Here is a 25,350-nt window from a genome sequence, read left to right on the forward strand (position 1 = left end):
GCCAAACATCTCAAATTTGACGATGTTATGAAACCAGTGGCAAAGGCAATCAATTATATTCGCTCTAAAGCTCTATACCACCGACAGTTTTAGCAGTTTTTGCGTGACATCCAGGCTGAATACGGTGACGTTATATATCACAACGATGTGAGGTGGCTAAGTCGGGGGTCCGCACTGCAGCGATTTTTCTCTCTCAGAGGAAATTGGACATTTTTTGGGTGAGAAGGGACAACCAATGGAAGAACTGTCCGATCCTGTATGGCTGGCAAATCTAGCTTCTTTGGTTGACATAACGAAGCATCTGAATGCGCTGAATGTTAATCTTCAAGGAAAAGATGCAGTGGTGAGCCAGCTATACACTCACATTAAGGCCTTTGGAACCAAACTGCATCTTTTCCAAAGACACTTGTCCCAAACAGAGCCCTGCACCGCGCACTTCCCAGCTTTGAAAGAGGTCATTGACAGTTTCCCACAGGACAACATCGGTGCGCAAATGAAGAGTTATGCAACAGCTATCGCATCTCTTTGTGGAATTTAACAAACGCTTTCGGGATTTTGCAGTTATTGAAAAGGACATGTTGCTTTTCTCTTCTCCCTTCTCCGTCGACCCTGATGATGCTCCTAAACAGCTGCAGCTGGAGCTCATTGAGCTGCAGTGTGACGATGAGTGCCGCGGAAAACACCAGCAGTGTTCTTTTGTTGACTTTTACCGGCAGCTGGACAAAAGCAGGTTTCCAGAAATGCGGTCATTCGCTAAGAACATGCTGAGCTTATTCGGCTCCACATATTTGTGTGAGCAAACATTCTCAGTCATGAACTTAAACAAGAACCGATTGAGGTCAAGGATGAGTGACTCCCACTTGCGTGACATTTTATGCATCTCAACCACTGCCCTCAAGCCAGACCTGGTCTCTTTACTGAAATCTAGATCTCAGTATCACCCTTCTCATTAGTGTCAGCAAGTTATCTGTTCCTTGGTCAATCTGAAATTTAGTGTTTTGAACGGTAACATCTGTCACTATTAACAGTGAAAAGCCTAAAACACACTAATGCACATGGACGTATGGCACTTGTTTTATTAAACTCTTGAATAAGATTTGGTTATAACTGTTGATGTTATGTACCTGTAGATGTGACACAAACTATTGCTTTCTGAAAGATCTTGTAAAAGACAAGGGCAAAATTCACTTGTTTTAAAGTTTAATGATAACTGACCACTTTGCATATTTTAACTCATTGAAATTTAAGGTATTCTATACAGTTTGTTCAATGTTATCTGACTGAATGAAAGGCAGAATTGTGTTTTTAGATTTGTTCACGTCTGCCTGAGTGGCTTATATTTGGTTACATTGTCATTTGAAAAATAAAGGTAATTGTGACAATGATTTTTTTTATAAGTGTGTATTTTCACGTAACTTTTGTGGTTAAAAAAATGTCAGAAGGAACTATTGGCCCCCGGGCATCTTCACTTTATCAAATTTGGCCCTCTTTGCAAAAGGTTTGGACACCCCTGATGTACACAATACATGTCTACACTTCGTATGTGTGTACACTGTGTGGGTGGGTCCGAATCAGTCGGGTGGCATCTTTTCATCAGCTGCGCAATGCTGTGTGGAAGCGACTTGGTCTGTCGCTCGGCACGGCCAGTCATGCCCTCCCTTCTACAGGCATGTGAAACGTGGACCCCTCTAAATGGAACATCTGCACTGGTTAGAAACATTTATGCAGAGGTTCAAATCCGACAGGCACCCCTGCCTACTCCAGTAACATTAACCAAAATATGCACTAAGTGGCTGTAAAACATACTATTGTCACTCTAAACGCAAAGGTAATGTGTCATGGTCAAAATTTGGGTAATTTCAAACATCATCCAAAAACTACTTAACAGAGATTACACATCAATATTCGCCCCCTACTGACAGGCTCATGCCCACATGCAGGGTGGTGCAGGGCCACCTTATGCCACGCAAAGGCAGCTGCCACTTGGTGGTGCTCTTCGAGTGTTTGTGATATGATATAAAACTCCGAGTTGCTGAGGCAATTAAGCAAGCACCATATAAATGCAAATATTATAATAACATAGTGAATGCTTGGGAGCTTATTGGCTCTCGTCCTGGTTAGAGATCTACCCATCCCACAGGTCCACAAATACTGGCTGCTCTTACTCTGCAGGTTGAACCGAAGAATTGTGTTCAACTTCACATTCTTGCATTAAAGGCATGTGACAAAGGTGAATCTATTGGGGCTTCATTGTCTCAAACTTACACATCTACTGGGTCTCCATTTAACGTTGTATTGTCTAAGAAGTCCACCCACACCTCCACTTCCACAAAATGCTGGGAGTTGCCTCGCTCTGCCTCAGAATTCTCCTCCTGCTTCACATTGCCTCCATCGATGTGAAGATCCGATTTTGGACTTGAATCTTAATATTCACATTTTACTTTCACTTCTTCGCTCTTCACTGTTACTTCCCATTTCACCTTGAGATCTTTCAAAGTGTCCAAGTTGAGATTTTCATGTGGTTCTAGTTTTATGAGGAATGGGCTCATTGCAGCACTTTGACTTTCACAATCCGATTTCACACTCCACTCCTTGGGGATCTTCTGATGCCGGTGTGTTCTCTAGTGTCTTTTAAGATTTGAGAACTCTGCAAATCCATTCCCGCACACAGTGCAATTGAAAGGTTTCTCTCCTGTATGTCTTCTCTGGTGTTTTTTAAGAGAAGATGAATCAAAAAATGCCTTCTCACACAGTGCACTTGAAGGATTTTTCTCCTGTGTGTGTTCTCTTGTGGCTTTTAAGAGATGATGACCATGAAAATGCCTTCTCACACACAGTGCACTTGAAAGGTTTCTCTCCTGTGTGTGTTCTTTGGTGTCTTTGAAGACTAGTTGAATCTGAAAATGCCTTCCCACACACACTGCACTTGAAGGATTTCTCTCCTGTGTGTGTTCTCTGGTGGCTCTGAAGATGTGTTGACCGGACAAATGCCTTCTCACACACAGTGCACTTGAATGGTTTCTCTGCTGTGTGTGTGCTCTGGTGTGTTCTAATATGTGTAGACTGTGCAAACGACTTCCCACGCACAGTGCACTTGAATGGTTTCTCCCCTGTGTGAGTTATCTGGTGCTGTGTCAAGTTTCCAGTATGATCCGTGCTGTATGCACACTGGTTGCATTGTTGCATTTTTGTACCGAGCTGCGCTGAGTGCCTATACTCCATCAGACCAATTCTGCAGAGCAAAGTGGCAGAGGAAGCGTCATCTGTAAAATAGAAAAGATAAATATCAACATGATTTACTTCACCATCGAGGTACAGAAAAATGCATATATAAACATGAATTGCACGTCTAAACTTATTCAAATATTCATTATGTAGTGAAAAAGATATCCCATTTCATCACATGGGCTGTTAAGGCACAAAATGAGAGGCAAAGTGGTCAGAAATATGTCTGGAATGCCTATAGTATCTTTAAAATGAATGTTTAACACATAGTCTTTCGCAACCAATATAATCTATATTAGAGGTTTTTTGGGTTAGATCTCATGAATATATAAATGTCGTTAAAACCCGTCACCACCCAACACAGCCAACTACTAAGGGTTGTCACGTAAACAGAACATGCCAATTAGTCACTAGTACAGCACACCGGTGTGTTAGGGAGCCAAAGCCACAACATTTACAATCGGAGTACGACATTTCACCAGTAATTACAACTAGCTTCATCAAGCGATAGCCAGATTTGTGGAGAAGTCTACCTATTTCGTTACTTATATAGAGGCACAGATGTGGTGACCACACTTCTGCGCTCCTGCACAAAGTGGGAGGGGGGGGATTGATGAACCGACATACATTATATGCATGTGCATTATGCGAGCCCTTTGATCTTGTCCTTCCTGTCATTTGTGTGTATTAAAATAGCCATGCCGACAATTATTCCCATTGCAGTATGGTGCCCTTTATAGCCATGCATTTAAATAATTTATTATTTGATGATTCGTTTCCACGCAGCACAAAGACGGTAGCTATCTGAACGGTTACAATTATTTATATTTCTTTCAATTTAGATAGATTCTCTAATTAGTCTTGGCCAGTAGTAGCTAGTTTTGCACAGAACTTTAACATTATCAAAATCAATTGAGTGTTCTTGTTGGCATGCGTTTTCTGCTACTGCTGACAGTTGTATTTGGGAGTATTTAATATGTCTCTGATGTTATTTTAGTCTCGTGCTGATCATTCGTCCTGTTTGTCCAACATAACATTTACCACAAGTGCAGTTAATCCTGTACACACCTTCCGTTGATAGCTTCAGTAATACATCTTTTGTACCAGATAATAATTTCTGTATCTTATGTACCTTGCCAAATCTGACTCCGATGTTTTGTTTTTCCTAACATCTAGCTAGTTTATCAGTTACTCCCGCAATGTACGGTATTTTTATCGTTTTAATTACTTGGGCAGTTTCAATGCTCGTGTTAATGGCTTAAGTTTTGACATTCAATGCCCTGTTGATCAGTGCATCATTATAACGGTTCATTTGCAGTGCTTATTTAACATGTTGAATTTCACTTCTCAAACTGTCACCATCTGACACTTTCTTAGCTCGATAAATGAGCGTTTTGATATGAGCAGATTTCTGCTCATTGGTAAACGCTGTATTATTTTACCATTTCGACCCTGTCCGAGCAGAATATCCAGAAATGGTAGAGTTCTGTCAGCTTCCACTTCCGTGGTGAACTGAATGGATGGGTTTTGCGAGTTTAGATGATTTAGAATTGCATTCAGTGTATCTTTGCCGTATGGTCTGGCCACACGGCACAGATATACTGAACGCATTTCTGCTCGGACGGGGTTGTAATCCGCTTGTCCTAGTGAGGGTTGTGGTGGCAGCACATTGAGTAGGGTGGTCCAGCCCTACCTTTCCCTGGCAACAGACTCTAGCTCTTCCTGGGGAATTCCCAGGCGTTCCCAGGTCAGCCGAGCGACATAGTCCTGCCAGCGTGTCCTGAGCTGGCCCTGGGGTCTTCGCCCTGTGGGACGTGCCCAGTAGACTTCTACGGTAGTCTATTGGAGGGCATCCTTACAGATGTTTTATATTGATATCACCTATGGAACGAGCCTTGGGGGTGGTGTTCGCTAACAAGCGCGTGGTGGCTAGGTGAACCATGCAACCAATTCAGGTCCAGCCTGGAATCGCTATGTAGCACCGTCCTGTGCGCCCACCATCCGCAGGACGAAGGGTGAGGGACGGGTGCGATGCCAGTATGGCAGGGAGAGGGATGGTCTCAGATGGACTTGACCTTGGAGATGCACACTCACAGTTTTGCATGGAGCAAAAGTCCAGGCAGCTTCTACACAGTGTTACAGAGTCTAATGAAACAATGCTATTTGACGAATTTGAAGTGAGACATTGGCTGTCAAACCAGAGCTGGTCGTGAACACATTAACGAGATATGGGAGCTCAACCACTTGTAGAACTGCCTGATTATTCAAGGAGAGTTGAGCAGGTGTAGTGTTGTATGACATGAAATTCCCAGGCAGGTGATTTATTTTTGTGGAACGTATGTAAGGCCCTATTTCATGATGGAATTATCAAGGCACAAAACAAGATTCTCCAACTCCATCTCATTGAGTAGCCATTACCAGATCATCAGAAGATATAACATGGTTGACCAACAAAGAACGATCCCTTAACTATAACCAGGCATCGATTCGTGTATCATTGTAACCGTAACAAATGCAATTTATTTATATGGCCATTGTGAGCTTCTCAAACAACATAATTATTGCAGACTAGCCTTTTGCCCAAGGACGGGTGTATTTCAGAAAATCTGAAACTTTGTTGATAGCCAGTGGGCTTGTAAAGTACCTTCGTATTAGATAAATAAATTTCGTGTGAGCTGATTATTGTTTTAATGCGGTGGGCTCACACGAAATTGATTGCAAGCCCACTGGCTATCAACAAAGATTCGTTCATGAAGCCATCCATATATATAGACAGACACAATTTCAACCGAGAAGATGGGTACAAACTGAGCAATCATTGGAAGGACGTTATCAACCAGTTTAAGTCATAATTGGCTATGATGTTCCCATCTTACCACCTTCCGATGTTAGTTGTTATTTTCGAATCTGATGTTACATTAACAGGTTAAATGTCTCACACTAACACAGCCACCGTCGCTCGTGTCCTCGATGTGGCAGCGGCTTTGCGATCTTACATTTACATGCAGATTTCTCACTTTAACAACACTAGCCCCGTCCACTTCGCTTATGACCCTTGGGCTACACCCATTTCAAACATCTAAAACAGCCTGCCTCAGCAGCTTTCCCTCTTTTTTCTCTCCTGATGACGATTGCTTGTGTTGCGGTCGTAGTTTTTTGTAAAAATGTTTGTTCTACGTGACTTTACCGAAAGACCCAAAGAATATTAAGCAGAGAACTAAAGCAAATACAATCAGGCGAGGGCAGGAGGCAAGGCGCAGCTTGGGTAGGGTCTGCATTGTAATGTTCCAACCTGGACATCGATTCCATACTCACTGCTACTCAATTGATATCCCTACCTGAGTAAACAACCACCACGATGCGAACTTCTCACCTCGGATCTCAGTAAGTGCGCGCGCAAAGAGGAAGCATCTTGGTATCTCGTGACGTCACGCGGTATCAGGTGACTTGCGGGATACAACACACTCCCTTTCCCCAATTAGCGGCGATGTAACTGAATAAATTATATTAACGAGCCACCAGTGACTGGGCGTAGCTTTTCCCAAATAAGGATTTTATTGGAACGGAAAAATGGAGTGACCAACAAAATGTGGCGTCACGCTCAAAAGCGTGATGGAGGGGAGGTTGGTTGGGGTGTGAATGCCTATACCTCGCCCAGGTGTCTCACACCGATGAGGTAATGCGTCGTGGTGACGTCAGAGAGCAAGAGAGCGCGGGGATAGAGTCTAAGTTTGTTTAGATTACCTTTCCATTGCTCCCTCTCTTGAACAAAGATATCAGGTTTGTGAATTTTTGGTAGCCCATAAAGTCTTGTGGTTTTGATGCCCTTGGTTTGATCAGGTATTGCTCTTCCTTGGGATAAACCTTATCAAACCAAGGGCATCAAAACCACCAAGACTTTATGGGCTACCAAAATTGACAAACCTGATGTCCCATTAAGACCCATAGTTAGTACAATAGGCTCTGCCACGCACAAATTATCACAATACGTAACCAACCTCTTCGTTCATCAAAAACTATGAACATCTCGTAAATATAATTAAATATATTAAGCTTAATCCTAATGATATTCTAATAAGTTTTGTATGTAACCTCACTGTTCACAAGGGTTCCGGTCAACGAGTCAATTTAGATTACACGACACTCTGGTAACGAACAAAGGTTTAGCCAAAGATATCCCAAGACTAGCTGAACACTGTCTAAAGAACACTTACTTCTTGAAATTCAACATGTTAAAGCGCTGCAAATGAACGGTTACAATGATGCACAAATCAACAGGGCATTGAATACCAAAACCAAATCAAATAACAAGAGCATTGAAACTGCCCAAGTAATTAAAAACGATAAAAAAAATACCATACATTATGGGAGTAACTGATAAACTAGCCAGATGTTTGGAAAACAAAACATCCGAGTCAGATTTGGCACGGTACATAAAATACAGAATTTAATCTGGTACAAAAGATGTATTACCGAATATATCAACCGAAGGTGTGTACAGGATTAACTACACGTGTGGTTAATGTTACGTTGGGCAAACAGGACGATTGATTAGCACGAGACTAAAAGAACATCGGAGAAATATTAAATTCTCCCAAATGCACCTGCCAGCAGTAGCAGAACACGCGTGCCAACAAGGACACTCAATTGATTTTGATGTTATTTATACTCTTTGGTTCTTTCGGTAGTCACGTAGGTATAAAAATAAATTATAAGTCACGTTTTGATCGCAACACAAGCAATAGTCATCAGGTGGAAAGAAACAGCAGTAGAACTGAGCAAAACAGAGGCCATATATAGGTTTGAAGTGGGTGTCACCCAAGGGTAAGTAGGCAGGGTCAGAGATGGAAAGGAGTCCTGTCGCCACACACACAACAGCTGCGTTAAAGGGAGAGATTGGCATGTCAATGTAAACGAGTTTAATGGGAAGATAGCATGTCTGTGTCAGAGGACCGGGCATAGCGCCACCTCGTGGACAACACAAGCTGCGGCGTTGGCTGCTGCACAGTGAGGCCTGCGTATCAACGCAAGAGAACCACCGTATCGGTGGCCGTGCCAGTGAGACATGCAGGCAAAATGGAGCAGTGGCGGCTATGTTAGTGAGACCTTCAAATAAAGATTAGACCTTAGTCTGTTAATGTAAAGACATTTAACAAGGTGATGTAATTCAGTCGGAAATAACTGCTAAACAACGGCAGGAAGGATGGAAACATCACAGCAAGTTATAACTTTACCTGGTTAATAACGTCCTTCCAATGATTGCTCAGTTTGTACCCATCTTCTTGGTTGAAATTGTGTCTTTATATATCGGATGGCTTCATGGACAAATCTTTTATGGTAGCCCAAAGGTTTGCAGAGTACCTTAGTCTCAGAAAAAAACAATATTGTTTGAACCCACCGCGTTAAAACAGTTATCAACCACGGCAGAGGTATTGGTTCTGCCGTGTTTGAAATCTGTCTTGTGTTCGCGAACACGGTCCGAGACATGTCGTTTCATTTCCCCGATATAACTGCTACCATAGACACAACTTAATCTGTAGACACCAGGGTATTGCATGTCAGGAATGACATCCTTCACAGATGGGATAAAATCATGGATTTTGTGTACTGTGTTGAATCGAACCTGGATCTTGTGTTTGTTCAAGACTTTGGAAATCTTTTTGTAACACCTGCTATGTATGGCAAAGTGATGGTTTTGATTGGGTCCTCAGATGGTTCTCTCCCCATGGTTGGGTATTCAGCTTTGCAGATTGTGCTGTTTGAATATGTATTCATCTTGAGGGCTTGGTACACGTGCTCCAGCTCACTGGCTATGTGTTGCTGATCGGAGATGTGCCCTATGGTGTAGTGTTTTGATGAGGGAGTTCTTCTGGGCTGGATGGTGGTGGGAATCAGGCATTAGATAAGAATCTGTGTGGGTGGCTTTCCTGTAGGTAGAATGTCCCAACAAGCCATCAGGTTTCTTCTCGATCATTATTTAAATGCATGCCTACAAAGGGCAGCGTACTTCCATAGGGATTACCATTGGTAGGGCTATTTTAATAAACACAAGAGACAGGAAGAATACATTCAAAGGACTCGCATAATGCAGCACATGCATAATGTACATTCTAGATTTGAAGCGTTCGTGACTGCAAGGATTCATACTCTTAGGTTTTTTCGGTAAAGTCACGTAGGTAAAAAATTTTAAATTAATAAAAGTAAAATAAAACAAATAAAAAATTCACGACGTTTCGGAAGCAACACAAGCCTCCGTCTTCAGGTGGAACCGTCACAGCCACGACAGCTGTATCAAGTAAATGAGAGATCACAATAATTTCTGACCAACACCACCTGGTCGGTGAATTGAGACATGTACATCGGGCCCCCAGGATGAACGGATACTCTGACCGCACCATACGCCAAGCTGTTTCTCCCACCATACAGAAACAGCCACATGAAACTCCGACCAAAACTATCACGTTACCATACATAGCAGGCGTGACCAAAAAGATCTCCAAAATTCTAAACAAACATAAGATCCAAGTCCGATTCAGTACAGTGCATAAAATCCGTGATCTGATTCCATCTGTGAAGGATGTCGTTCCTGACTTACAGTATCCTGGAGTCTACAAATTGAGTATGATTGCTACATTGGAGAAACGAAACGTCATGTTTCTGATCGTGTCCGCGAGCACAAGTCAGATCTGAAACACGGCAGAACTGATTCTTCGGCTGTTGCCGATCATTGCTACAACTCTGTGGGCTCTCATAAAATTGTCTTTTCCGAGACCAAGGTGCTCTGCAAACCTACTGGCTACCATCAAAGGTTTGTACACGAAGCCATACAAATATACAAACACAGACATAATTTCAACCGTGATGAGGATTACAAACTGAGTAATCATTGGAAAGATGTGATTAACCATGCAAAAAAGATGTAACTACACTTATTTGGACCATCTTATTTGACAGACAACTATTACAGGTCATTGATAGACAGACGTTTGTTGTTTTACCAGTTTTATTTTTTTTTTACTTGCTTTCTTTTTAAATCCTTTATATTAAGTTCGCTTGCTTGCGTGCTTGCTTGCTTGCGTGCTTGCTTGCTTACGACTGTGCAAATCTTTCGGTCGTTTTTTAACCCACTTCCCGTGATCCAATCGAGCTGACATTTTCCACACAGACTCGTAGTGCGAGACAATTAATGTTCGTGAAAAAAAATTCCCAAAATTTTACACTTTTTAGGCAAAAAAAAAATATTTTACATATATTCAAATAGAACTCATTCATGGCTTTGGCTGAACGTCACAGTGTAAGAGCCCAGAGCGTAACTCCTCCACAGGCCGTGGCGGAGTAGCGCAGTTGGTAGCGCCCTTGCTTCCCATGCCAAAGGTCGCGGGATCGATCCCCGCGTCCTCCACGGGCGAATATATTTTTAAATCCTTTATATTAAGTTCGCTTGCTTGCTTGCGTGCTTACGACCGTGCAAATCTTTCGGTCGTTTTTTAACCCACTTCCCGTGATCCAATCGAGCTGACATTTTCCACACAGACTCGTTGTGCGAGACAATTAATGTTCGTGAAAAAAATTCCCAAAATGTTACACTTTTTAGGCAACATTTTTTTATTTAAATCCTTTATATTAAGTTCGCTTGCTTGCTTGCGTGCTTGCTTACGACCGTGCAAATCTTTCGGTCGTTTTTTAACCCACTTCCAGTGATCCAATCGAGCTGACATTTTCCACACAGACTCGTTGTGCGAGACAATTAATGTTCGTGAAAAAAAATTCCCAAAATTTTACACTTTTTAGGCAAAAAAAAAATATTTTACATATATTCAAATAGAACTCATTCATGGCTTTGGCTGAACGTCACAGTGTAAGAGCCCAAAGCGTAACCCCTCCACAGGCCGTGGTGGAGTAGTGCAGTTGGTAGCGCCCTCACTTCCCATGCCAAAGGTCGCGGGATCGATCCCCGCGTCCTCCACAGGCGAATATATTTTTAAATCCTTTATATTAAGTTCGCTGCCACGCATATAAAGGATTTATAGTGAAACACTTTTTTTTACGGGTTATACTTATTTCACACTTTTGTCATGTTTGCCATGTGTTAGTTACAAACCGCACCTCTCCATAACAAAGTCTCAGTCCTTTGTTATGCAGTCTACTCTTGGTCTTAAGTCTCACCTTACCATATTAATAAAAAAGTGTGCCGTTCCTGGCCCTTCCCCCCCTCAACCATTATATATACGGGGTAGTATTTCTTGTGATCTCTCATTTACTTGATACAGCTGTCGTGACTGTGACGGTTCCACCTGAAGACGGAGGCTTGTGTTGCTTCCGAAACGTCGTGAATTTTTTAATTTTTATTTTACTTTTATTAATTTAAATTGTTTTACCTACGTGACCTTACCGAAAAAACCTAAGAGTATAATGTACATTGCCTCAATAATCCCCCCCACATTGTGCAAGACTGCAGAAGGGTGGTCACAACACATCTACGCCTCTATATAAGAAACGAAATAGTAAGACTTCACAAATCTGTCTGCCGCCTGATGAAGCTAGTTGTAATTACTGGCGAAACGTCGTACTCAGATTGCAAATGTTGTGGCTTGGCTCTCCAACACACCGGTGTGCTGCACTCGTGACCAATTGGCATGTTCTGTTTGTGACAACCCTTACTCGTTGGCTGTCGGGTGGCGGCGGGTTTAACAACACATTTCTATATTTATGCGATGTAACCCACACACCTCTATAATGGATGATATTGGACACAAAAGCCTACGTGTTAAACTGCATACAGTGTTGGCACAGTCAGGGACAAAGTCATCTCAGTCAGTCGATCCATGGCACCTGGGTCTGCCCCGTGAACTCCTGCCGGCGGGCGTTTGACACTTCACGTGACCTTAACGTGCACATAGCCTGGTACAAGCGCCGTGGTGACATCACCGCCACTTAGTGGAAAATGGTGGTTATTGTTCTTGTTACTGTGTATACACCGTGTATGAGCAGACTGTGTGTACACCTTATTTATACAATTTATACACTGCGTATGTGTACACACTGTGGATGGTCCGAATCAGTCGGGACGCATTATCTTTTCATCAGCTGCGCAATGCTGCGTGGAAGCTACCTGGTCAATCGCTCCGTACGGAGCGTCGGGTCTTCTCGACCAGTCATGTCCTTCCTTCTACAGGCATGTGAAACGTGGACACTCTAAATGGAACATCTGCACCGGTTATAAACATTCAGGCTGGCATGCCTACACTCAGATTGAGGGAAGCCAAGTGGTAGCGCATTCTCTTTTTATTGCAGAGGTTTAAGGTACAAATCCGACAGGCACCTCTGGCTACTCCAGTAACATTAACCAAAATATGCACCGTCTGCTGAACAGTGGATGTAAAACATACTATTGTCATTCAAAACGCATAGGTCATTGCATGTTGCTGTCATTGTCAAATTTTTGGGTAATTCCAAATATTATCCAGAAAAAACATAACGGAGATTACATGCCAATTATCGACTGCTACTGACAGACTCATTCCCACATGCAGGCTGGTGCAGGGCCATCTTATGCCATACAGAGGCAGCTGCCACGTGGGGTGCTCTTCAAGTGTTTGTGATGAGATATGATAGAAAACTCCGAATTGCTGAGGCAATTAAGCAAGTTTAACACGTCGGCTTCCGCGACCAATATCATCCATAAGAGGTTTTTTGGGTTAGATCGCGTAAAACAAATGCATCATTAAACCCGCCACCACCCGGCACAGCCAATTAGGAAGGTGTGACACGTAAACAGAACATGCCAATTTGTTACTAGTGTCGTCATCGGAGCGGGAGACACGGTTTCTCAGGGGGCACCTTCTTTATTAACACCTTCACAGGTTCGCCATCGCTCTATCCATAGTTATCTAGCCTAGCCTAAACACAACCCTGACTGAATAACACCGATGGCGCTGACCGAGACAGCCAACAACTCTCCGGCCGCGCAATATCTAGCGAAGACGGCAGCGACAAAAGCGACGAAGATGACAGTGACGACGAGACGAGCCCACTCTCAGAACCGGCAGCCCTGAGCTCCCACTCTCAGCTCCTTTTATGCTACCCAGCATGGCCAAGCTCCGCCCTTGTCACGACTTTCTTCTCGAACCCACGAGCAGATTCCAGGGGCTCCAGATATGGTCTTCCCTGACCCTTGCCCAGTTCCTCCGCCCTTTCGACACACCCGTGTATATGCTCACCGGCGTGTGTACTGTTTTTCAACCCCAGTTGTCGTTGCTGGACAACAGTTGGCTGAGATCCAGCAACTGCAACCGGTGGATAGGCAGAGCAACCCCCAACCCCGAGTAACAACACCGACACAAAAAAAACCTTGGTTGCAATACTTCCCATCGAGTGCAACCGCAGCTTCTCACGTGAACCGTAACCACATAGAAGAACCCCGGTGCCCCCCGCAGACCGTCAACAAAAACGGACAACCAGCGGCACCCCCTGCAAACTGACAACACGCAGCGCAACCGCTGTGTGAGCAAGAACCCCGTCGGGGACCGCACAACGGCGACACCACCCCCCGACACCGCGAACCGATAACGCAACCGAAACAACATACGCAACCCAAACAACATAGACAACCCCTCCGAATCCCACCTTACAAGGGAGAGTCTGCATTTACTGGAACATAGCTAACGTGAGCCGGTCCTTGACACTGGTCAACCCCGCCTTGCAGGGTCTTGCATTCCTTGGGATTCTGAAGAATGGGAACAAAAAAACAATAGCCTAAAGGGCGCGGCCCCTCCTGAATTCCACAGTAGCATCTAATCAGATCCAGCCCCTGACACTTTGCACACGCCCGTCTCGGAAAGAATCAGAGACTCGGATCCGGTGGAGCTTGGGAAGACGTTGCTGGCGGGTTGGAGGGCATCGGTGGCGCTGCCGGCGCCCTGCTGACACCCCAGCATGCTATGGCGATGTGGCCCGGCCAACCACACCTGAAACACTAGGCCGTGGGACCCCAGGGCAGAGGGGGCTGCCCCGTGGTTACCAACCCACCTGCGGGGGCCTTCTCCCGTGCGTCCCCTGGCCACACACCACAGCCACCATGTCCTCCTCCCGCCATGGCCAAGCCTCCACTTTGGGCCAATGCTGGCAGGTCTTGTGACCCTGAATTTCCTGGGCCACCTTCAAGGACATGATCCTCATGCCTTCAGCGAAGGGCAGGACGATCCCCGACTCCCGTGCCAGCGCCAACAACCCTTCCGTTGCCAAGGAGACGAGCGCCGTCTCACCCATCTGAGGGTACGCTTTCCGTCCCAGCGCCAGCAGCGCCTCCCGGAAAGCAAAGGGCATCTCTACCTCCCCTCGCTTCCGCTGGCGAAACCTCGTGCGGGCATCGCGCGGGAGACCAAAAATTACCCCTTGCAGTGCCATCGACTCCGGTGCCCCTCCAGCGCTGTCCCACGCTCTTCGAAAAATAGCCCCCGCCAGCCATGCCAGGCCCTCCATGGGGAAAATGGTGCCCACCACATGCGCGGTCCCCAGTCCAGGCTCCTCCGCTCCCGCATTGACGGGACCGCCGCCAGGGTCCCCTTGTGACTCCTTTCCGTGCCGCTAGCCATGACGCGCCTCACGCACCATCCTGCGCTCCCCTCAACATGACGGTCCTCGGCTATGACGCGTGCTCGGCGCGTGACCGTGGAGGATGGGGCTCCTCTCTCACGGATTCGCCGCCGCTCTTCCGCCGATCCGCGGCCGCTCTCCCACTGATGCGCAGCCGCTCTCCTGCTGATCCGCAGCCGCTTTCCCACTGATGCACAGCTGCTCTCCCGCCGATCCACAACCGCTGTCCCGCCGATCCGCAGCCGCTCTCTCTCTACCATTGGGCTTTGTAACCGAAGTCCCGGGGCTGCCGGGAGGATGAATGTTTCACCGTTCCAGTCCTCTGACGACACTATAGGTGGGTTCTTTCTTCACCCCACTCCTGACACCAGTTGTAGTGTTATTGTAGCTGAAAACAAGGTATCTCAGGGGGCACCTTCTTTATTAACACCTTCACAGGTTGACCATCGCACTCTCCATAGTTGTCTAGCCTAGCATAACACAACCCTGACCGTCTAACACCGATGGCGCTGACCGAGACAGCCAACAACAATCCGGCAACGCAAAATCTAGCAAAGACGGCAGCAACAAAGGCGGCGAAGATGACAGCGACGACGAGACGAGCCCACTCCCAGAACCGGCAACCCTGAGCTCCCGCTCTCAGCTGCTTTTATGCTACCCAGCGCGGCCTAGCTCCGCCCTGGCCGCGCCTCCCTTCTCGAACCCACTAGCAGATTCTAGGGGCTTCCAGATGGGGGCTTCCGTGACCCTTGCCACAGTTCCTCCGCCCTGCCAACACCCCATGTATATGCTCACCGGCGTGTGTACTGTTCGTCCACCGCAGGTGCCGTTGCTGGACAACAGTCTGCACTATTACACTATACCAGTACAGAACCAATTGGGTAGTGGCGAGTTTAACGAAACATTGATATTTACGCGATCTAATCCAAAAAACCTCTATTATGGCCAATTAAGCAAGCACCATATGAATGCAAATATTATTATAACATAGTGAAGGCTTGGGAGCTTATTGGCTCTCGTTTCTGGTTAGACATCTACCCAACCGACAGGTCCACAAATACTCGCCGCTCTTACGCTGCAGGTTGAACCTAGGAATTGAGTGTTCATCTTCACATTATTTTCATTAAAGGCCTGTGACAAAGATGAACCTATTGGAAGTTCATTGTGTCAAGCTTACACATCTACAGGGTCTCCATTTGACTTTGTATTGTCTAAGAAGTCCACCCACACCTCCACTTCTACAAACTTCGGGGAGTTGCCTCGCTCTGCCTCAGAATCAGAATTCTCCTCCTGCTTCACATTGCCTCCATCGATGTGAAGGTCTGATTTTCGAGCTGAATCTTCATCTTCACAGTTTACCTTCACTTCTTCGCTCTTTACTGTCACTTTTTCACATTTCACCTTCGCGTCTTCATATTTCATCTTGATACCTTTCCAAGTGTCAAAGCTGGGATTTTCTTCTGGATCTTGTTTCATGAGGGAAGGGCTAATTGCAGCACTTTGGCTTTCACAAGTCGATTTCAAACTCCCCTCTTTAGGAATCTCCCGATGCCTATGTGTTCTCTGGTGGCTCCGAAGAACTGATGAGTCTGCAAATGCCTTCTCACACACAGCGCACCTGAAGGGTTTCTCACCTGTGTGTATTCTCTGGTGTCTTTGAAGATGTGGTGACTGTGCAAACGCCTTATCACACACAGTGCACCTGAAGGGTTTCTCTCCTGTGTGTGTTCTCTGGTGTCTTTGAATATGTGATGAATGTGCGAATGCCATATCACACACAGTGCACCTGAAGGGTTTCTCTCCTGTGTGTGTTCTCTGGTGCCTCTGAAGAACTGATGACCGTGCAAATGCCTTCTCACACACAGTGCACTTGAAGGGTTTCTCTCCCGTGTGTGTTCTCTGGTGCCTCTGAAGAAGTGATGGATGTGCAAATGTGTTCTCACACACAGTGCACTTGAAAGGTTTCTCTCCTGTGTGTGTTCTTTGGTGCTGTGTCAAGTTTCCAGTACGATCCGTGCTGTTTGCATACTGGTCACATTGTTGCCTTTTTGTACAGAGCTGTGCTGAGTGCCTTCGCTCCATCACACCAATTCTGAAGAGGAAGTGTCAGAGGAAGCGTCAGCTGCAGACAGAAAAAAAATATCCACACCATCTATGTCAGTATGGAGGGACAGAGGAATGCATATGTACACAGTCTAACATGACATACACGTCTATACTTATTCATATTTTCATGATATAGTGAAAAAGATTTCCCAATTTATCACACGGTCTGTTAAGGCACACAATGACAGGACAAATGGTCACCAATATGCTTGGACGCCCTAGAATTGAATGCTCGGATGAACAGACCTAACCTCAGCTGCATATGTGCCGTGTTCATTTCCTGACTGTTTCCATTCGTATAAAAAGTTCCAGAGGAAAACTAAAATAAATTATTGTTTTGATTTAACCTCCGTGTTCAAAAGAGTTAATATACTTTACAGCAAATATAAACTTAACACTGTCACACACTGGCATGGTAAAAAGGTGGTGTGTCCAAAAACATGCCTGGCTGCTTTCATCTACTCAGTATTAATGCTTCCTCACATCACCAAATAATTAAGGATCAATCAACATAGCAGAGGCCTACAATAAGTCAGATACCACTTATCAATCATGTTTGCTGAGTTCATAATGCAGTAAGATAACTGCATCACCACTCCCCACATAAACAAACTCTTACATACATACATTTCACATGAATCAGTAACAGATATCAACAAAACAGCCACCATTCATCAATAATTGGAAGTAACCTTGTCACAATGCTCATCCCATGATAGGTGCAATTTAATGCCATGTGTGGGTCACTTGTCAGCAGGTCATAGGAATTATCGGTGTGTCAAGGGATGACTGAGATGATTGACAGATGTGTAGTGGTGTTAACTACTCGCTGTTCGCAAACTATGAGAGAGCGGATCGTAAACAAGGTTTTCCAACTCAATCAAACAGTCAGGGTCAAAGGGCGTGAGGTAGGATCCAAACGCCAGATTGGGAAGGACCAATCGGAGGGTCCCACAAGGTGGCCGGGGATTGGACAACCCGGCCACGAACAGGTATAAAAGCCAGAGCGCTGAGAGCTCTTGGCCAGTTCTGCTACACGAAGACCCAAGTCGGCCGAAGACATCTAGGACCCTGGACAAAGCCCTCCAGCCCTTATCAGGGCTAGGGCTCAGTGTAACCAGTGGTTGGGGAGAGATCACCTAGGTCCAGCCAGAGGACACTGGGATAGCAGGGAGATTAGATAGCCTGCAAGGTCCGGAGGCTGTCTCCTCAGGGTAACGGGTGAGGGGACCATATACCCCCTTTGTGTGATATGGACTGTGTATTAAGATAATAAACAGTGTGTGCCATAAAGAAGTTTAACACGTAGGCTTTCGCGACCAATATTATTCATAATCAACGTTTTTCGGTTTAGATCGCGTTATTTATAAATGTGTCATAACCCTCCACCACCCGACACGGCCAATCAGTAAAAAAGTGTCACGTTGACAAAAGACAAATAGTTCACTGCTTTAGCCCACCGGTGTGTTGAAGCGTGAAACCACAACATTTACAATTTGAGTATGACGTTTCACTGGTAATTGCATCCAGCATCATCGGGCAATTCGCCAGAATGGTGAATTCGCCAGAATGGTGAATTGCCCGATGATGCTGGATGCAATTACCAGTGAAACGTCGTACTCAAATTGTAAATGTTGTGGTTTCACGCTTCAACACACCGGTGGGCTAAAGCAGTGAACTATTTGTCTTTTGTCAACGTGACACTTTTTTACTGATTGGCCGTGTCGGGTGGTGGAGGGTTACGGCACATTTATAAATAACGCGCTCTAAACCCAAAAACGTTGACTATGCCATAAAGAAGTTTAGAAGTCCGTCCTTTACAACACTACAGATGCACCAGCTGTGCTCCCCGCTGTCTTGCTGCGTTTTAGGCACCCAGCATTCCACCCATTCATGCGAGCGTCGCTCCTCTGACCTCATTGTTGTTGCAAAGCAAATACCTCCAACTGCCCTGCAGCATGTCACCAGCTTCCTCCACTGAGGCCGATCTTGACACTCCTGGTACCAGTCATCAGCAGGTGTGATCACCTCCACATCCTCCAATCTCTTCTCTAGCCAATGCCATGCCTGATAATAGGTTTTTCCCTTTTTTCTGGCAAAAAAATCTTAAAACACCAAACTGAAACCTTTAACAGGGAATCATGTCTACATTAACCACAATGCTTGTGGTCAGAATGCAAACAAAAAAACATACTCTGATAATATATGCATTGTCCTTGAAACGGATTGGTCGACACCAGAGACAGCTTTCTTTTAAGCCTCATCTCAAACGGTGTGGACCAATCAGTTTCAAGGACAATGCATCTATTTTAGAGTATGTTTTTTTTTGCATTCTGACCATAAGCATTGTGGTTAATGTAGACATGATTTCTTGTAAAAGGTTTCAGTTTGGTGTTTTAACATCTTAACACCTGTTTTGTTGCAGGAAAAAAGGGGAAAAATCTATTATCATATTTTGGTACTGGAAAAGGAGATCCCATGATGTAAATGCCATGCCTGTTTAGACCCTAATATTTGGACTAACAGAAGCTGCTTGAACATGCGTTGTCTGGTTATGCAGGAATGATGACCCAACCAATGCAGCCTCGCCTGCCAAAGAGACTCACTGATTATATTCTGTACTGATATTTTAGGGGTCTGTAAGGTTCTAATACAATCTTGCCTGGTTCAATAGAGGAGGGAACATAGGCAGGCCAGCCTTAAATGTATAAGCCAGCACAGACGGTCCTTAAAATACGTTAATATTTTGGATCCATAGAGAAAGGAGTAATATCTGTGGCTAAAAAGAATCACAGCTTTGTTAGTTTCTAAATCTGCTTGTCCAGGTGAGGGTTTTAGTGGCAGCACATTGAGTAGGGTGGTTCAGACTTCCCTTTCCCTGGCGACAGATTTTAGTTCTTCCTGGGGATTTCCCATGTGTTCCCAGGCCAGCCGAGCGACATAGTCTCACCAGCGTGTCCTGGGCCGGCCCCGGGGTCATCCCCCAGTGGGACGTGCCTGGTAGAGTGCGAGGGGGAGTCTATTGGGGGGCATCCTTACATACATTCTATATTGATATCACCCCTGGAACGAGGTCTGGGGTGGTGTTCACCAACAAGCACCTGGTGGCTAGGTGACTCACGTAACCCATTGGGGCCCAGCCTCGAATGGCTTCGTGGCGCTGTCCTGTGCGCCCACCATCCGCAGGATGAAGCGTAAGAGGCAGGTGCGATGCCAGTATGGCAGGGAGATGGATGGTCTCAGACAGACTAGACCTTGGCGATGGACACTCACAGCTTTGTATGGAGCAAAAGTCGAGGCAACTTCCACAGTGCTACACTAATGAAATGAATGCTGCTCGGCTAATTTGAAGTGAGACTGGCTGCCAAACCAGAGCTGGTTGTGAACACATTAACCAGGTATGGGAGCTCCTCCACAACTTGTAGAACTGCCTGATTATCCAAGGAGAGTTCAGCAGGTGCAGAAATTCCCAGGGAGGGAATTCATGTTTGTGGAACATACTCAAGGCCCCATTTCATGATGGAATTATCCAGGCATAGCACAAGATTCCTCAACTCAATCTCATTGAGAATCCATTACCAGATCATCAGCAAATGCAACATCGTTGACCTGCAGGGAACGGCCCGTTAATTATAACCAGGCATCGATTAGCATACTATTGTAACCGTAACAAATGCAATTGATTAAGATGACCATTGTGAGCTTTTAAAACTACGTAATCATTTAAAATGCTATGTAATGTAATGCATGGGGCCAGAGTGAATTTCTGCCACAAGCCAAGTTGAATAGGAAATGACTCTGACTCTTGGTCACGCAGCTTTAGACAGGCCTGCCCAAAATCATGAAAATCCTCAACGAATATGAGCAGAGGCAGAGACATCGAAAACAAAAAACCAACCCAAAGCCCCAAGCCTATTTATGGTACTATAGGCCTCAATTATATAAAGAAAGCAGAGATATAGTTTCTGCTGAAAATCCGCACTCCTCTGCTGTAGTGGATGGACAGAAAATACAGCAGGCCCTTTAATATCGCGGAGGTTACGTTCTTAGAAAGTGCCGCGCAAAAGCTAAAAGCACGATAATCAATACTTAAGCCTTACCTAAGTAATCGCATTAGGTAAAGGGCAACTAAAATTTACATCACAATTGAAATAAGTACTGTACTGTATTCCAAATAAACTATAAACTAAACAATTGAAATAAATCTTGACTTCAAGCTTTCATATTCTTTGGGTCTTTCAGTAAAGTCACGTAGATAGTTCAAAGAAAATAACAAAAAACTACAACGTTTCGATCACAACACAAGTGATCGTCATTAGGAGGAAAGCTGCTGAATGAAGACTTTTATATGGTGTAGTCCTAGGGTCATAAACGAAGTTGGCGGGGCTAGTGATGTTTAGGTGAGAGATTAGCATGTTAATGTAAGATCGGAGAGCGGCATTCGCAACGAGTGCGCGGGTGGCGATGTTAATGTGAGAGATTAGCATGTTAATGTAAGATCGCAGAGCCACCGTGACGTAGAGGTCGGTGTCCGTAGGTGGCCCTGTTGGCGCGAGAAATTCAACCTGTTAATGTAAAATCAGAGAGCCGAAGCCATGGGAAAAAATAAAAAATTTACATCAGAAGGTGGCAGGAAGGGAACATCACAGCCAGTTATGACTTAAACTGGTTGATAACGTCCTTCCAATGATTGTTAAGTTTGTACCCATCTTCTCGGTTAAAAATGTATCTGTGTCTGTATATATGGATGGCTTCATGAACAAATCTTTGTTGATAACCAGTGGGTTTGCAAAGTATCTTCGTCTTAGAGAAAAACATTTCACGTGACCCCACAGCATTAAAACAATGATCAGCCACGGTCGAGGTATTGGTCCTACCGTGTTTCAGATCTGCCTTATGTTTACGAACACGGTCCGAGACATGTCGCTTAGTTTCCCCAATGTAGATACTGCTGCAGACACAGCTTAGTTTGTAGACGCCAGGGTATTGCATATCAGAGATCACATCCTTCACAGAAGTGATCAGATCACAAATTTTATGTACTGTGTTAAATCGAACCTGGATATTATTTGTTCATGATTTAGATTTTTTGAAATCCTATTGGTGACTCCTGCTATGGCAAGGTGATGGTTTTGATTGGGTCCTTGTTATTTTCTTTGAACCATCTGTGACTTTATCAAAAGACCCAAAGAAAATTTTAAAAAACATTGAGAAACCGTATACAAAAAATATTCCAAGACAATAAAAGAGTATAACTATATGGTTAAACACGTGGCGCACACTGTAGGCCGAGTGCAACCGAGGACAAACACGTGCGCTTGCGCAACACTCGGTTGCACGAGTAAACCATCACCTAATTTGGAAAGGAAACAGGTGCAGCCCCGGGTCAGCCCGGGGCTGCACCTGCTTAAATGCACTCACAACATCTGAAGTCGCTGTCATTCTGACGGCTGAGCAACATGGCACTCGAGGAATCGTCTTGTAACTGAGAAACAATACCCTGCACAGAATTGAAGCGCACCGATCAAATGATGATCTTCAATGTCCACGGATGTTTTAGCAAGGTGATGATGGCTAACATTTCCTACTTCGCCAAGCTGACCCAGCAGCAGGCTTGCCAACACAAAAGATTTCCGACATGGACTTCTTTGCCTTCAGGGTCATAGTGCGAAACGGCAGCTTCAATCTATTCTTGAGATGCAGAGCTCTTCCGCCAATTTGCTGTCGACATGTACGCAAGCTTCATTCGATTAAACCCACCAGATGGCAAAACATCCAACATTGTCTATCCTGAAGCTCTCCGTGGGTAACGAATTTAAAAGCTGCCCTCATTATGAAACAAACAAGACCTGCGATTGTATAACACAACCAAAAACCCGTGACAATATACACACATTTAGACTTCATTGGCAGAATTCAATAATTATAATAAAGCCAGCATGGCAAGACATTACTCTTAATGTTTGATTATTGAAACCTGAGCTAAGCCGGGTAACTTAGTTATTACTGAATAAATACTATACTGTACTTCAGATGATGTTGTGCGTGATTTGGGAGCGGTAGTGAAATGGTTAGTGTGCTGCGCTATGAACCCAGCGACCTGATTAATATTCTCACAGAGCCAAGCCACAAGATTTGGCTGTCGCCTAATGAAGCTGGTTGTAATTACTGGCAAAACGTCGTACTCAGATTGTAAATGTTGTGGCTTGGCTCTCCAATACACAACCCGTGTGCTGTACTAGTGACGAATTGGCACGTTTTGTTTACGTGACAAACCTTACTAGTTGGCTGTGTCGGGTGTGGGGGGTTTAACGACACATTTATATATTTAAGGCGATCTAACCCAAACAAACCTGGATTATGGATGTACATTTGGAGTTTGCGTGTCTCTCTCTCTCCATGTTTGCGTGGATTTTTCCTCGGGTCCTCCGGTTTTTCCCTCCATATTTAGTCAACATCACCACGCGTTTAGAGTATTTGACCGATATACATTTCCACACGTTGATAAGCCACTTTGTTGTGGGCAGGTCGCTTCTAAAAAAACGGTTTAGCTTAAGTGGGATTGGCCTGATAAAATAAGTAAAAACTCTAGAAATATTTAAAAGAAAAAAAAGTGTCTAAGTAGTGAGCCAGGTGAAGACAAATTAAACTTAAGCAGAGACTTAAAGCAAATGAAATCAGGAGGAAAGGCGCCGCATTGTTAGGCCCCGCGTTGTAATGTTCCAACCTGGACATCGATTCCATACTCGCTGATACTCAATTGATATCCCTACGAGAGAGAGGAGCGAGGCTCTACCTGGGTAAACAACAACAACCACCACCACGACAACAAAAACAACCACGATGTGAACTTCTCACCTCTGATCTCCGTGAGTGTGCGCGCAGAGCTGCAGCTTCCTGATATCTCGTGACGTCACGCTGCAGCAGGTGACATGACGTCATTTGCGGGATACAATAGCCTCCCCCAATGAGAGGCGGAGGAATTGAATAAATTATGGTGACCCGGGCCCATGTGTTGTGATGGGCGTGGCTGCTTGCCCCGTCGCAACTCACGACGGTATTTATGATTAAATTATGTTAATGAACCGCCAGTGACTGGCGTAGCTGCCTTGATGACATGACGTCACTGGCTGGGTTGACGTCAGAGAGCGGGGTTAGAGTTCAAGTTGATTGAGATTCCTTTTCCATTGCTCCCTTTCTTGATCAGAGCACCCTTGGGTGGGTCAGCTCAATAACGTCAATATTATTGTACGTACACTTTAGATTTCAAGCTTTCGTAACTGCAAGGATCATACTCTTTGGTTTTTTCGGTAAAGTCACGTAGGTTAAAAGAAAACAAATTAAATCATGACGTTTCGGAGGCAACACAAGCTTCTGTCTTCAGGTGAAACCGTCACAGTAAAATTGCTGTATCAAGCAATTTTACAGCAATTTTGCTGTGACGGTTTCACCTGAAGACGGAAGCTTGTGTTGCTTCCGAAACGTCGTGATTTAATTTATTTGTTTTCTTTTAACCTACGCGACTTTACCGAAAAAACAAAAGAGTATACGTACACTGTACACTGTGTGTGGAGTGGTAGTGTAGCGGTTAGCGCACTGCGCTATGAACCCGTGACCCGAGTTCGATTCCCGCTCACGGCCAACACCCAGTGACTCAGGCTCAAATGAATACCTGGTGCGGTGTGTAAACATCGCCACTAGGGAGACAAAGGTGGCCGGGCGTGGTGTTGGCCACCCACCCCCTCGTGTGTTGTTGGCCTTCATAGGTGCTCGCTAACAGCACTTGCCCCAAGTCTGTTAAGGCTATATGGGGATCTTTGTGTACACTGTTGGCATAGTAGGCGGGCGTTCGACACTTCAAGTGGCCTTAACGTACACATAGCCTGGCACAAGCGCCGTGGTGACGTATACTCTAAGTGCAGATTGTGGGTACACTTTGTGCACACAATACATGTCTACACAGTGTGTTGTGTGGTCCGAATCAGTCAGGCAGGATTATCTTTTCATCAGCTGCGCAATGCTGTGTGGAAGCTACCTGTTCAATCGCTCCGCACGAAGCTTCGGGTCTTCTCGGCCAGTCATGCCCTCCCTTCGAAAGGCATGTGAAACGTGGACTTCTCTAAATGGAACATCTGCGCCGGTTAAAACATTCACGCTGGCATGCCTACACTCAGATTGAGGGAAGCCAAGTGGTAGCGCATTCTCTTTTTATTGCAGAGAATCAAGGTACAAATCCGACAGGCTCCCCTGGCTACTCCAGTAACATCAACCAAAATATGCACCGTCTGCTGAACAGTGGATGTAAATCATACTATTGTGTCATTCAAAACGCATAGGTCATTGCATGTTGGTGTCAGCCAAAATTTGGATAATTCAAAATAGTATCCAGAAATTACATGACAGAGATTACACATCAATTATCAG

The 25,350-nt window shown here is 45.0% G+C and overlaps 2 protein-coding genes across 3 annotated transcripts; both read right to left on the reverse strand.

Moving 5' to 3' along the window:
* Positions 1–1,187: 1,187 nt before the first annotated feature.
* Positions 1,188–23,829, reverse strand: LOC144738191 (uncharacterized). The gene is made up of 2 exons (XM_078621201.1): positions 23,785–23,829; positions 1,188–3,263 (listed from the first exon to the last, which is right to left on the reverse strand). Exon 2 carries the CDS (start codon positions 3,220–3,222, stop codon positions 2,746–2,748), a length of 477 nt encoding a protein of 158 aa, XP_078477327.1. The 5' UTR covers positions 3,223–3,263; positions 23,785–23,829; the 3' UTR covers positions 1,188–2,745.
* LOC144738184 (uncharacterized) lies at positions 12,493–22,285 on the reverse strand. Of its 2 annotated transcripts, none has more exons than XM_078621180.1 (2): positions 18,867–22,285; positions 12,493–16,912 (listed from the first exon to the last, which is right to left on the reverse strand). In XM_078621180.1, the coding sequence occupies exons 1-2, from the start codon at positions 18,884–18,886 to the stop codon at positions 15,994–15,996; spliced, it is 939 nt and encodes a 312-aa protein (XP_078477306.1). In that variant the 5' UTR covers positions 18,887–22,285; the 3' UTR covers positions 12,493–15,993. The 2 variants fall into 2 exon arrangements, with proteins under 2 accessions (XP_078477306.1, XP_078477307.1); XM_078621181.1 differs by having other exon boundaries at positions 12,493–16,942; positions 18,867–22,284.
* Positions 23,830–25,350: the final 1,521 nt, after the last annotated feature.

Source organism: Lampetra planeri, chromosome 78 (assembly GCF_965212315.1).
Source record: "Lampetra planeri chromosome 78, kcLamPlan1.2.h2, whole genome shotgun sequence".
NCBI lineage: Eukaryota > Metazoa > Chordata > Hyperoartia > Petromyzontiformes > Petromyzontidae > Lampetra > Lampetra planeri.

Excerpts from the sequence above, each read along its gene's own strand:
- LOC144738191 (XM_078621201.1), bottom strand. The coding sequence starts at position 3,222 with ATGGAGTATAGGCACTCAGCGCAGCTCGGTACAAAAATGCAACAATGC.
- LOC144738184 (XM_078621180.1), bottom strand. The coding sequence starts at position 18,886 with ATGCTGCAGGGCAGTTGGAG. Across the intron at positions 16,913-18,866 it reads ATGCTGCAGGGCAGTTGGAG|AATTGGTGTGATGGAGCGAA; the intron begins GTATTTGCTTTG and ends CTTCCTCTTCAG.